Source organism: Platalea leucorodia, assembly GCF_965183815.1.
Source record: "Platalea leucorodia genome assembly, chromosome: Z".
In the NCBI taxonomy this organism is placed as follows: Eukaryota; Metazoa; Chordata; class Aves; order Pelecaniformes; family Threskiornithidae; genus Platalea; species Platalea leucorodia.
Window position 1 is genome coordinate 48,824,995 of NC_138858.1, and position 13,842 is coordinate 48,838,836.

The window sequence follows — 13,842 nt, forward strand, 5'->3', positions numbered from 1 at the left end:
TAAGCTGTCTCAGTTTATGGTATTCGCAAGATTTTCTTTAAATGATGAAATATATGAACAACTTTTTTATGAGTCACTAAAGGAAAGATGTACTGGAGAAGATATATTCTCAACAGTAAATCGTTTCTTTAATAAAAATGGTGTTTTATGGAAAAACTGTACAAGCGTAACCACTAATGGGAGTGGCTGCTTTGACGGGAATAAAAAAAGGATCTGGGGACAAGCTACAGCAATCGTGAAATTCATTCACTGGATCACTCGTAGGCAAGACAATGCAGCAAACACACTGGAGCCAGAAGCACACAAAGTGCTACACAATGTCATCAACACGGTTAATTTTATAAAAACAAGACCTTTCAACACTAGGATCTTTACAATACTTTGGAAAGAGATGGGGAGTGACCAGGAAAGTCTTTTGTACCACAGAGGTTGACTGGTTATCTTACAGCAAAGTGCTTTAAAGAGTTGTCAAACTTAAAGATGAGTACACATTTTTCGTTCACAGAAAGACAAGTGTTCCAAATCTGCTGACCTTTTCTGTGATGAAAAGGGCCTGTCAGTACCATGCTACCTACGCTGATATTTTAGAAATATAAAAACATTTAATCTGTCTCTTCAAGGTAAAGGTGACGTTTTAACAATAAGTGAGAAAACAACTGCTTTTTTAAAGAAACTCGTTGTCTGGAGAGAGCATTTTGAAAACAGAAGTTTGGAAATCTTTGCGTTATCATGTGATTTTGTTGTGAAAAGCAGTGCAAAGGTGTCACCTATAAAAACTCTCATACCTGTACACTTACACCTGGAAAAAATTTTCTAACCTGTTTAAAAATCTTCTAAATGAAAAGTGTTAGTGGGTTTTCAATCCATTTGTAAAAAATCACAAAAATTCAAGACCTTCCACTTAGCTTGCAAGAAAAACTGACTGACATAGAGGAACATGGAAACTTACTAGCTGAGTTTTAACAAATACCTTTGCATAACTGGTGGATGAGATTGAAAAATGGGGATCAGGATTTAGTAAGCACAGCCAGCAACATATTTCTTTCATTTGGATCTATGTATCATTGTGAGGTATCTTTTTCAGCCATTAAAACCAAGTATCAAAATAAACTGAACTTAGAACCAGACCTTTGAATCTCTGTACCAGTGTTAAACCAAGATTCTCAAAAATGGACCTCTGAGCAAAGCATGCTTTCCACCGTGCTCGATGACACAGACACAAGACAGCAGTAAAATAGGAATTCAGGTAATGTAATCCAGCACTGGGATTAAACCACTTCTGTTCTGAGGCAGGGAAAGCACAATAGTGAACTTGGAAGAACACACACATGAAACCTAGAAAGCTTAAGATGCAGGTTTATTATGCATTAGGAAGCTTATTAACTTAAAAACCAAACCACATAGTAAAAAAGGTTTGTTATCTCTGCTCAATGTGGAACAAGTTTCAAAATATATATTTTTAAAATTTGTTCAGTCAATACACAATCCTTTTTAAAAAACTGTATATCTGTCAGTACCCTCGTTACATTTATAAATACATGATTTACACAGCACCCCATCTGGAAAAATTAAAACTCCTTACAAATATCTACATATATTGCATACATATAAAACATTCATAGGAGTACTTCATTAAAGTTGGGTTTAATGGTCCATTTACACTGCAGCAAAATACATATAAATCTGTGTATTTTTCATAAAATGTCTCTAAAAATTAGCACATTTGTAACCATTCATAACTCCTTTAAAGCATCTTTTCGAAAGGAAATTTGATATGAATACATCCATGAGATTCAGCAGGTAAGACAGTGGTATGAAGGCTAAATACGATTAATAACTGAACACTAAGTAGCAGTTAAGGCAGGGGTGAAAAGAATTAATAGGAAAGATTATTTCATATGGCAGATAAAGTGACAAAATGCAATAAATATACATATTTCTTGGTGTAAACTACTCTGGCACCCACTGTTTTTCCTGCCTCAGAAGTCAGGAGTGTCCATAATTCTGACGCTGCTCATTTTATAATTAAAAATTTTTTTTTTTTTTAAATCAGCAAAACATTGATGTGACCAGTGCTCTCAGGTGCCATCTGGATTTGCTTTAGCTGCTCAGAACTTACTGTTCTGGAATGTGGGTTTAGGACTTCAGTATGACCTTCATTTATGGGTAATGACTGTCACATGTGATCATACACCCTCAGAATTCATCTCAGTTTCATCATTGCTTTCTGGTAACTACTGGACTTCTCATTACTAAATAATATTTGAGAATGTGTCTCCAGAAAATTTAATTACTTTTACTGATAACCACTATTTCAGACAGCAGAATTATATAGATCAGTCCCCCTCACGTTGTGAGGACTACTTGTGGCATACATGCAGACAACGGGCATAAGAAACACAAACCAACCTTTAACAGTGGTGGCAGAAACTGTTCTGCCTCAGCCCTGATTATTTTGCATACAACTTTGGGAATTGAACATTCATACTTTAAAAAAAATTTCCATTATGTCTGTATATTCGGGTTTCTACCCAATACCAGGTTTCGACACAGCATTTGCAGTCCAGTATTGGGTAGAATCACACCTGGTTGTGACCTGCCGTGCTAAACAGACCCTCCTGCAAGCACGACATCAACCTCAAGCATCATACAGCATGTGACCTTCCCTTGTACACAAGCTGCCGTCCTTTCAGAGGCCAGACACTCTCTACATCCCACCACGCTTCCAGAGCTGCAATTCAGTGCATGAATTTGTTTCATAGTCTCCTCAGAAGTTAGCCTTCATACACTGCTATCTTGCAGCAATGGTTCAATGTCCTCCTCGCTACTTCGGTCTAGGTTGTTACTCAGAGTACCGCTGATGCTGTTGCTGTGTTTTCTGGTACTGCTGGCTTTGCTGTGCTCAGGAATAAATAAGGCGACTAGAAAAGCCAGAAGAACAATGCATGCTCCAACCAGGAAGGGTGGACCAGGAATGATTGCTCTCTGTGGGGAAATAACCATATCAAAGAATTCATGAAGTTGTAGACATCGACTTCTGCATTAAAAACTATATCATTAAGGCAAGAGATAATGGGAGACATATTTACAGTGACTATGAAGTTTATGCAAACAAGTTCACTGCAACATAAATTTTATGCATCTATAGTCCCTGAGAATTCCTCACCTGATCTGCACACTGATCTAAAAAACAGAAACATGCACAAAACTACCAAATGACAACAGGATTGCCTAGCAGATGAAACAGACATTGACTGATGCTTCTTTCTAATTTTTTTCTTCTTTAGGCAACATGACTGTTAAATCAGCAAGACTCCTCTGAAGATTAATAGGTTAAGGTTTCAACATCTAGAAGTACAAATGCTCAATAAATCTTTAACTTAACCTCACTTTTTCCACTTGCTTCCATGGCTGATATCCTTTAGAATCAAGTTAGCTGAATAAACAAACATCCTCAAAAACTAATGCATGAGTGAGGAAAGTAACAGCAGGCTATGCAGTACATACCGTTCTCACTGTAGAGACAGGTTGCTGGCATGTATGATAACTTGGTATTTGGAGCTATTCTCTCTTGCTTCTAAGCAGTTTATTTTAAAATTTGAAATACAACTGTTCCACATTTCATAACCACAATGAAAAACAAGCACCAGAAAGGCTATAAGACTAATTTTAAACCAGCTAAGTTCGATGACAAAACTCTACAAAAGAAACTGTCAGCAATCAAGCATTTTTTTTTAATCTTAAACAACTTTCCTGTATTTTTGTCAACTAAAACTAAACAAAAATCAGAACATGATACTCGTCAATCCACTGTACTTTTTTTCTGCCAAAGGAAATGCATGAAGTTATTCTAATGTGAAGTGGGAAAGTTGCTGAAATTAAGCATACAGTAACAGGATATTTCCCTTGCTTCAACTCTTATTACAAGCAGAGGCCTAATTTTTCAGCTGATGGTCTCTCAACTTGAAGTATATAATTATATTAACGGAATTTATATTAAAAATATTACTTAAATCTTCAAGTGGTGCTAAGCCCACAAGTACCTAAAAGAATGTAATAAACTTCCATAAATTAATATCCTCATTTGTAATATAACAGCTGATTTATCTGAGTAGCTTTTGAATTTTCCACTATTGCAGTTTCACTGAAGAGTAGGAAGTTTTGAAAAGCACTCCTTACTCATTACATTACCCAGTGTTATTATTACTCTCCAAACACAGCCTATGACTGCATTGTCTGCTGTAAGGGCTCCCTGTAGGTAATTATAATGATGTAACCTCACTCTCCACTTTAGGCTCTCCAGTTTTGAAAACAGTTATGTGGGAATTAAGACAGATATGCTTAACTTTTACTATTTATGCTCTGCAGAGCACATACACAATTCTTCTTCAATAGGTGGCATCAGATCTTTTCTTTGATGGAAGGGAATCACAAGTGTGACCTGTGGTAACACCGTGGCTCTCCCAATTCCACAAGAAAAAAAAAAAACAAAAAACAAAACAGGTGATATTCAGTAAAATCCTGTTCTTAAGTCCTCTAGAGTAACAGAAATGGATACTTAAAGGCAAGTCAAAAAAAGAAAAAAATAAGTTTGAGCTGTTTAAAAAAAAACACCAGAAATTACTACTAGGATGTATTCTCCTCCATTTACTCTACACATTAAATAACTGAAATTTGCATCCAGAATTTCCTGTCACCACTGTTTGAATATGAAGGTTTACAGAACCACTATATCTAACAATTTGTTTTAGCACTCTGTCCATCAGTGAACACAGAAGACTTTATATCTGAAAGGTACAATACTAAATTATGACAATAATCAGCTTTCACTAGCTAAGTTAAAATTATTTTTGTTTTTGTAGGGGTTTTTTTTGTTTTTTAAATGGGACAAGACAGCTTCCTCTCAAAGTAAAATCTGTCAAAAGTTACACAAGTTTTTCTTCACATTAATAATTTTAACAATACCTATATAAATAACTTATTTCTGATAACAAGTTAAAAATCTATTTCCTGTAGTTGCAGTAACACCCAGTAGTACAGTAACGGAAACAAAGGAGAAAGAATTGTTTTTAATTCACCTCAACAGCACACTGGCTTTGATCAAGGTTCAGCACAGTAGCAGTGCATTCTCAATTGAATTCCTACAGACTCATTGCCTTTGACAAGCAGGGGTAGAACACAAGCTTAAGCATCAAATAAAAAAGAAAATTAACAATGCCTGTCACAGACTAAAACACATTCTATCAGTTAACTGCAGTTCCACAGACATCCAGTAATGTTTTAAAACAAGGTACTTGACCATTTAGACTTGTTACTAAAACACTTCTTAGTGAACATTTATTAGCATTTAATAAAATTGAGAAAACATTTTCCAACCTACATATACCTGTAAAGGAACTCCTACTTATCAATTTAAGACACGGAACAAAATCAAGAGACAGGTAGCTTGCATTTGGGCCTTGCAAATCCAACGTACTAGCACTAGTGTTGTAAGCTAGGCTTGTACACATTTGCTAGCTAATTTCCTTGTCTAACCTTGGTGCATTCCCTGGTTTTCACTTCCACTCATTTTACTTAGATCAGTTTTTAAAGCTATATAATATTTAAATTATGGAGTTCTTTCCCACTGTTATATTAGACTTGAACATAAGAATTAGTAGGAAAAAATTGTATTGTTATTTTCCTGAATGATAGTTTTACGTGTTAGGTGCCTGGTAACTATTAACAGGGAGAAATGTAATTACAGACATTTAACAAAGCTTATGAGTACATACATAATTAAACATAAGAGCTGTCCCACTGAAATTAGAATAAAAAGCAATCTTAGTTATGCAAATACTTACTGATTTTGCTGTACTGCTAACTAAAAACGTGTCTCCTTATTTATTAAGTAGGTTTTCAAGAAAACAAGGATATCTGAAACGATGGTTCATTTTACATTTACAGCTTAGAAAAATCATTATTTTATGAGGAAGCTCATACATTAAGCTTCAGCACAGGAACTTCTTCTACCACAAGCTTTAGAAAATTCCACAACAGAAGTTTTGACTCATTTATAACTTACTGGAACAGCCAGTTGCTCCACTGTGATACATCTGGGCTATTTCAACAAAAAACAACCCACATGGATATTCTTAAAGTAACAGAACACACTAAAATTACTTGTAACAGCAATGTGTGTACAAGATCAAAAAGCCAAGACGCTCCCTGCCCCCAAGAAAAGCTTATGTGATTCGATGCTTTAAAAAACAGAGTTCAGGAGTGAAATTTTAACTAGTGGAAGCATGACAAAGTTCTTGAAAACCTGAAATCATGATTAGAAACTTTTTCCCATATTTTACTACAGTTTCCTTTTTGTACAAGAAAAAGAGTGTCTTTGGCCCCTTACTTTAAAACTCTACTCAGTTTGCTTGAGCAAATTGTGCAGCACTTCACCATAGGTATGGCAGTGAGCAGTATGTTCAAGCACTTGTTACAGTTAATACCTGGAAAGATGCACAGACTGGGGGATGAACAACAAACAATTGTTTCCATGGTAACAGCCACCAGTTATTTACATATTCAGCTAATCTGTTGTCTTTCTTCATCAGCTTAATGACAAGCTAAGAGATCATCAGCTCTCTGAAAAGTCCATTCTTAGTATTTTGAAAAAACAATGGAATTGTAGCTGAAGAGATCAGAGCAATCAAGCTAAAAAGAAAAAAGGGTCCATAAGGTTCTCCAAACTCTGGTAAGCATGTATTTGATATTTTGGAAGCCAAATAGGAAAGAACAAAGGAGATAAAAATGCAGACCTGAAACAAAGATGGAAGAGATACAAGAAAAGACTGAAGGGAGTTCCAAAGAACATTGCATAGGATTGACTTCTCCCCTCCCTGCCAAGTTTCATACAGGTAAGGAAAGGTGATGAACAGCATTGTTACTGCCATTGAAAAAAAAAATACATAATTCAACTGTATACTGAATTACTGTATATGTGAATAACTAACCTGTTGCTGGGAGGTTCAAAGATAAACTTGTTACAATTTACTGAGTTACCAAAAATGACCTTCCTATTGCCAAAATTTCATCTTTCGCTGCGATTCAGGATTGCAGCTGTGTTTTGAGTAACTGGTTCCATTAGAATACTGAAACCAAAGCTGCTATTACTGTAAATCTAAATATTTACTAAAAAATTTAAATTATGAGCTATCTTAATATTTCAATAACACCAACAAGTGAGAATTACGTAGTTCAAGAATTAGATATCAAGATTTTAAATTAATCAAAAATGACAGATTTTTACTCTGACAAGTCCTACACTGCAAACTTCACACCAAATTTTAAACTTACCTCATCACTGGGATCTTGCATTGCTTTTTTTCCAGAAGTCTGATCAGGTGGCAATTCATTGAGCTCCACATGAAAGAGAAAGAAAATAAAGCCATACAGTGCTGGTCCCAGGCCATTGCACAGACCTCTTATTCCAGTTATTATTCCTTGGACAACACCTAATGAAGAAAAAAAATAAGAGTAGAATTTTTTTTTTTTAATCAAGAATAAAATGCTCAGAGGGAACAGCTCTGAGTGTATTCTAATAGCTGTTCCAAAATAGCACATCTCATAATTATTTCTACATACTAAGATCTTAAGAAATACACTGAAGACAACTTTGCTGGATTAAAATAATCCTCTGCATGACCCTAGTTCTGTCACTGCACTTGCATGCTACGGGAAGCAATGAGTTTTGAATATGAGTGACTAAATTTATGTCCGAGTCTAATGTTCTGTATTAGAGTTCTTCCACCCTCACCCAAAGCCTACAATGAAGAAAGCAGAGGTTAAGTATGGTACCTGCTCAATTTATTTTCAAGTGAAATTTAGAGTAATATATCTATGTGTTAAGGGTTATTATTGGCAAAATATGCACAAACTGTAACAGATTCTTCCCTTCACTGGCCTAAACCCCAGGATTTATTTAAGCACCAAGTAACTTATTCAGGGCAGTAAATTCACAATACTAGGTTGCTTGCAGTTTTATATTAGATTATTTTAAAAGCTTGATTAATCAAATTCTATGGGTGTATTTCTGCTTCAACTTCATTAAGTGACTGTGACAACAGTGTAAAAAGTTGGAGTTTTTTTCTTCATAGGTTGACATGTAAGCTTAAAATCTTCATGCCACTAGGTGGCAAAACTTCACTCTAGAAACTATTGTATGCCTGAGCTATTAACAGTAGTTTCCCCTATGTAAAATGAAAGTTTATCAACTTCTGTCAACTCAACTAAACTATTCATTTAATGACATAAATAGAAAACAAGTCTTTTAAAACTCTTTTAAATGGCTCTATTAGAAACAAAAATGGGTGAAGGGGAATGATAAAAAAAGCTATGTAAAATACTGTCTTTTGCACCTTTCAAACTCAACAGAAATCTGCCACCTAGAACTGCACCTCCTTTGTACTTCCCATATTAACTGCACTTATCTAACTTCAAGTTGTACAATGTTAAAGCAAGACTGATACTTATGATTTATATGTACACGATTTTTTTTAAAGAGAACACTAAATTCAGTTATTATATGCCAGTGTGTTGCTTTGTCATGACTCCCTCCTCACTTCATTATAAGTGAAGAGTTATTTCTGATTGTTCATTCCGCTTCACATCAAAATCAATGAAATTTTCTCTCTTTCAGATCAACTATTTAAGCTTTTCTATTCCTTGAAAATCTGAAGTATTATAGCAAATAGGGCCAACTTTTCCACACAGACTAGAGCTTCTTGAATAGGCTTATTTTAATCTGGTAAAATGTGTTTTAATTTTCCATTAAAAAGATGGTATTGTTACATTAATCTTCACTAGCTACTTAGAAAATATTACTTTTAACAAAAAAAGAGGAAGGAAAAAACATGAAAGTTACGACATCTGTTTTTGTTGCTTTGGTAGTAATTTCACAGGAAGCAAGAAGAGCAGTAGCTGTCAGACAGAATTGTATTTTGCACTGCAAATTTGATAAATTTGTGTACCTCCTTCCTCACTACATAGATTGGCAGACTTCCACAGGTACTACCAAAGAAACTCATTACTCATCAACATATTTGAAAAGTACACCTAGATAAGTATTCTGCTTTCCAGACAGACGAGTCATCCAAGAAAGCAGTCTAATGCAGAAACAGAAATTCAACCAATACTCACCTTGTTGATCTGACTCTGCATTTCGTGAAACCAGAGCACTGATTGCTGGGAATGTAATGCTTGACATTGCTGCTACAGCTCCTGCTGCCCACATCATCCTGTGTTAAATACATAATTTGAATTAAAAATGAGATTGCCCATATAATTACTCCCTACCCCCAAAAAGGGCCAAGGGTACCCTCATTTAAGGCTTAATGCCCTTTCAAAAGTACTCTTATTAAAATACCTGAAGACTGGGAATTATCTGGTCAGGGCCCTCTTCCTGCTCCCCTCCCACAAATTACCCTGAGCTTGTTGGAACAGAAGAGCATTTGATTCTACACCTGCTATTACAGGAAAGGAAAAGAAGGGAGTGGGAGTGAAGTGATGCATCGGCTTTCCCTCTCCAAAGGCTGCGCAAGAGAACAATTTCACAGGGTGTCCCTGTGAGGCAGTTCCCAACTTGTATAACTCACTAGGAAGTACTCTGATAAAGAACAAGCATTCTTCACTGTCAGTAGGACAAACTTTGTGAAGAAAAAGCTGTTCCAGCTTATGGTTCTAGTTCACTTTACTTACAGACAGTTTTTCCAACAGAAGAAGCTCTAGATAGTTTCCAAGACCAAATATAGTTATAGTAAGAGAATGACATGTTAGAAAAAAAGCAAAAAAATAGAGGTCCAGTAAGTGATTGATAGTGGATCTAGTGGAATTGCTGGAGAGAACATAATACTTACTAGCTTGTGGGTTTACAAAAAAGTTTTAACCACATTTGTAGACATAAAACTCAGTGGACCAAAATGGTGCAAAGACTCCTTTTTCGAAAGCGCTGTTAGTCTGCAACTTATACTATATACCTGGAATATTCTATCATTCCTACATGTGCAAAATAGAGACCAAGCTTTGGTAGTGTAATGCAAATGAGAATGCTTAATTCACAGAACATTTAAATACTCATGATGACAGAGTTAAAGGGTAGCATTTCTTGGAAAAACATTTTCAGTTCCTTAACACGTATGTACCTAGGAAAATGCGTGCTTACCAAGACTGAGATCCAAAACCATACCAAGCCAACTGAAGGATCTGAAAGCCAAGGCCAAGGAGAACCGTATTTTTGTTCCCTATCGACCTCATCAAGATACTGAGAAAAACAGTCTGCAAGAGAAATTGGTTCATCCAAGTTATTTTAAAAAGCCAGATTGCTAAAGTAATTTCTCTTTCTGCACAAAGTAATTCAGAAGACCTTTCAACTGCTGAGGAAATTCACACTGTTCATGCTCTTACTTCCCCTGTATTGAGTCCAAAATGCAGACTAGCCGTATCAACACTTGATGTACAGATATTCTTAATTTTTAAAGAGTTTCTACTTCAGGACATGAAGAAGCGTATGTATTGCCTTCTCTATGGACATTATATCTCAGTGTCTGTTTCTACTGTAAACAGGCTTTTGTTTCCACCTCTACAATTCCGTTTTATTACAGACTACAGAGTTCCACAATAAATGCTGGTACCAAGTTAAGATAGTACAGGCTGGACATGGGTTGAATTTACCAGTATCTACAAATACGAGAGAAAAAATGACTGTTAGCTCAGAAAAAAATAATCTATTTAGGTCAGGTGAATTAGTATCCAAATTTGTAATTAAAACCAGTAAGTAAATCCTGCTGCTCTTCCAACTTCAGCACATGCATTGAAATTTGGCTGAGGCCAATTCCTAGGCATCTTTAATTACATTTTCTGCTCTTTACACCACCCATATGACCTTTTTATTTGCACATAGAAACTAATCCTAAAGGAAGACCACTGTTTTTTATTTGTTAGAAGCGTTACTGCTGAGGGGGCAGGAGGTCCCAATTCAGATACAACACCAATACACTCATGGCAAGAAGCAGACTGTTCCTAGTAAAGCAAAGTCCATATGGACAACTTCACTCAGTTAACAGTGCACACATTTTTCTTTAACATGAGAAACTCAGCAATGCATCAGTAAAAAGCCAGAGAAAAGGAACCGGAAGGATTGTAGAGCAGAGCATACTTCCTCTCTCATGTACATCTTACTGAAACTAGCTTTGTTGTTTCTCATTCTTAGACAAAGCTAGTTTGAAAGCCAAATAACAAAAATACAGTCATTCAATCTACATGTGATCAGTTCTCTCTGGAGATATCCAACATGCCAACACAAATCAGTATTTATGGAGCAAAGCTTATTTCAGTAAGCTGCACCCTTTGAAGAGTTCAAAAATCAAGCAGATCTTCCTCATTTTAACAGTGAAAATTATGAACCAGAAGGCTAGCCATTTTAGAGATTTTTAGCAAAAATACTGGTCTGAATAAAGTATGATTGGCAAATGTGAGTGCGCATAAAAGCATCAGAACAAACCACAGAGCAAGGACCAAAATAATGACTTGTATTGATAATGGAGGACATAACGAACACCACTAAAACTGATTATAACTGAGGAACGTGTCGTTTACATCAAAACAGTAAGACCTCCACTCTGCTAGGGATGGCAACAAAGTTACAGCACATTGTATACGCCATTCCTCTTCCTTGTTATCACAACAGGAAGACAAATTGTACCCATAAAGATATCACAGATCACATCATAAAAGCTGTTTGATTTCTAAAAAGTATAAAGGACCTGTCCAAAAACCAGCTCACTGTTGCCAATTAAGAGGTATGAAAGCAATATACCAAGGCCTCACAGTTCCTCATCCTCCATGCTGAGCCTAACTAACCCTGGACAGACCATATCAATACCTGCACTGTTTCTACGCAAGTTTGAAAGCATGAGCCAATTGAATAGGTGCAAGCAGCACGACTTTTGCTTAAAATAAGGCACGCATTTCCTTTTCAGAAGGCCTTTCATTAAGTAACCAATTTCCTACACCATTTTAATCATTTAAAGCCAGAGTTTGGTAAATTTACTGATCCAAGTTTAGCAAATTTTAGTTTCATTTTCTGATGCCCAGGGTCCAGTATTTCTAAGGAAAGCAGATTTAAAGCAAGACATTTACGCAGACTATATATATGAATATAACCTTCAGTGAATGTAAGATACACTGGCATTTTAGAGCATGTAAGAAGTATAGACAAGCTTAATAGTCAGAAGAGTATGCATCAGCATTCAGTTTGTACTGTTTAATAAAAGAGTAAAAAGAATAAAGCTTACCTGAGCTACTATAGACAGAATGCCTACCACAGCTATAAATGCTGCAATGCTAGCAGATCCAAAACCTATAATCTGAAGAGAAGCAAAAAATGCATAAAACAAGTACCAAACACAATCCAGGACAATCACTAGCAAAGAGATATCTTCTTCAAAGAAAACACTGATTCCTGCTTATAATCTAAATCCATACAGGAAGTGCGACTTTCAAGAATAATCCGTAACTCAACTGCTTGCCAGGAAATCCACACAAGGAAAAAAAAAAAAAACTGCCTTAAAAAAAGGAGACAGAGGAAGTCATGTATCTGGAAACTGAAGTTCTCTATCCCCTCCCACAGACACAATAGCTCTTCAACAGGCAAGATCCCACCTCGAAAAAAACTGCTGCACTGAATAGGAGCAAAGGTCTGCTTAACTTTATGAACACAGGCTTAAGCTATGGCAGGGTTTATGCATCAGGAGTCAAGTGTTATTCAGTTCCTGGCTTAGCAAAGTACCCTGCCTTTGTTTTTTAAAGCTGTATTTTGCCAGAAAGCAGTTTTCTGAGCGAAGTCTTCAACATGAAACAGGTCTCAGGGAATACTTATTTAAACATCCTTAGTAAGATGTGAAGACACCAACATTTACCTGTCGCAAGTACAGAAAAAAGCTAGAATACTGGCCAGCCTCAGGCAGATAGGAGAGAAACACTGTAATGCAGATCGGGAGAACTGTAGAATCTTTTCTAACCTTCTTCAGAGACTGTAAAACAAAGAAACAAAACAAGTATTGGAACATTTATACAAAGACTAATGAAAGCATAAAGAAAGCAGAGGGTGGATTCACTTTTTAAAAATCCATTTTTTGCCACGCATATGAGTCAAAAAAAAAAAATCACACATGGCAACAGTTAAGCTGAACATTAAGTTAGAAACAACCCCTGCTACATAAGGCTTATGGTATCTGATTCTTCTGCAAAGTTTCATTTGATTTTTGAAGCTACTGTTCAATGCCAAATTACAAGTAGTCACTGAAAACAGCATCATATAATATTTAGGGAAATGCATAGTATTTTCTCATTGATCTCCATAATAATCTGTTCTGAAAGATGCTAGCAAATAATATAGCCTCATTACAACTGTTTCTCTTTCCAAATTATGAGAGTATTTTTCCTTGTAGATTTCTTATACTTGTTCACCCATAATATGAACCATTTTTGCGTAACAAATAAATTGTGGAAACATATTCTTTAACTGCAGTCTTTCAAGCATGTCACCTATCTCTCAACATGGACAACCAGGTCCCAGCAGGATGGATCTCATGAAGAACAATCACTCTTTCCTCTCTTACCAAGGTTGCAACGCAAACACAAGTCAGCTAAATAAGTATGAGTAAGTGAACAAGTTACTAGGACTGCATGATATGTTTTAACCCTTCCAATATATGCCTGCAGAAAAATCAGGCTTTATAGATACATTCTGTATTAAAAAGAAATCACACATAACCAAAAGTGCAATTCAAGAGTGGGGAGAGATACTGC

At 35.9% G+C, this 13,842-nt stretch overlaps 1 protein-coding gene across 4 annotated transcripts in view; it reads right to left on the bottom strand.

Annotated features, from left to right (window-relative positions):
- Nucleotides 1-1,405: 1,405 nt before the first annotated feature.
- The window catches only part of MFSD14B (major facilitator superfamily domain containing 14B), a 32,997-nt gene continuing 20,560 nt past the window's right edge, over nucleotides 1,406-13,842 (bottom strand). For 2 of the 4 annotated variants that reach the window (XM_082337072.1, XM_082337070.1), the window contains 6 exons: nucleotides 12,951-13,064; nucleotides 12,327-12,398; nucleotides 10,196-10,308; nucleotides 9,175-9,272; nucleotides 7,333-7,490; nucleotides 1,406-2,985 (listed from right to left, as the gene is read on the bottom strand). In XM_082337072.1, the coding sequence (XP_082193198.1) occupies nucleotides 2,782-2,985; nucleotides 7,333-7,490; nucleotides 9,175-9,272; nucleotides 10,196-10,308; nucleotides 12,327-12,398; nucleotides 12,951-13,064 (759 nt within the window). In that variant the 3' untranslated portion in view covers nucleotides 1,406-2,781. Of the gene's footprint in view, nucleotides 2,986-6,549; nucleotides 6,691-7,332; nucleotides 7,491-9,174; nucleotides 9,273-10,195; nucleotides 10,309-12,326; nucleotides 12,399-12,950; nucleotides 13,065-13,842 lie in introns of those variants that run through there. The other 2 variants (XM_082337073.1, XM_082337071.1) reach the window with 2 other exon arrangements.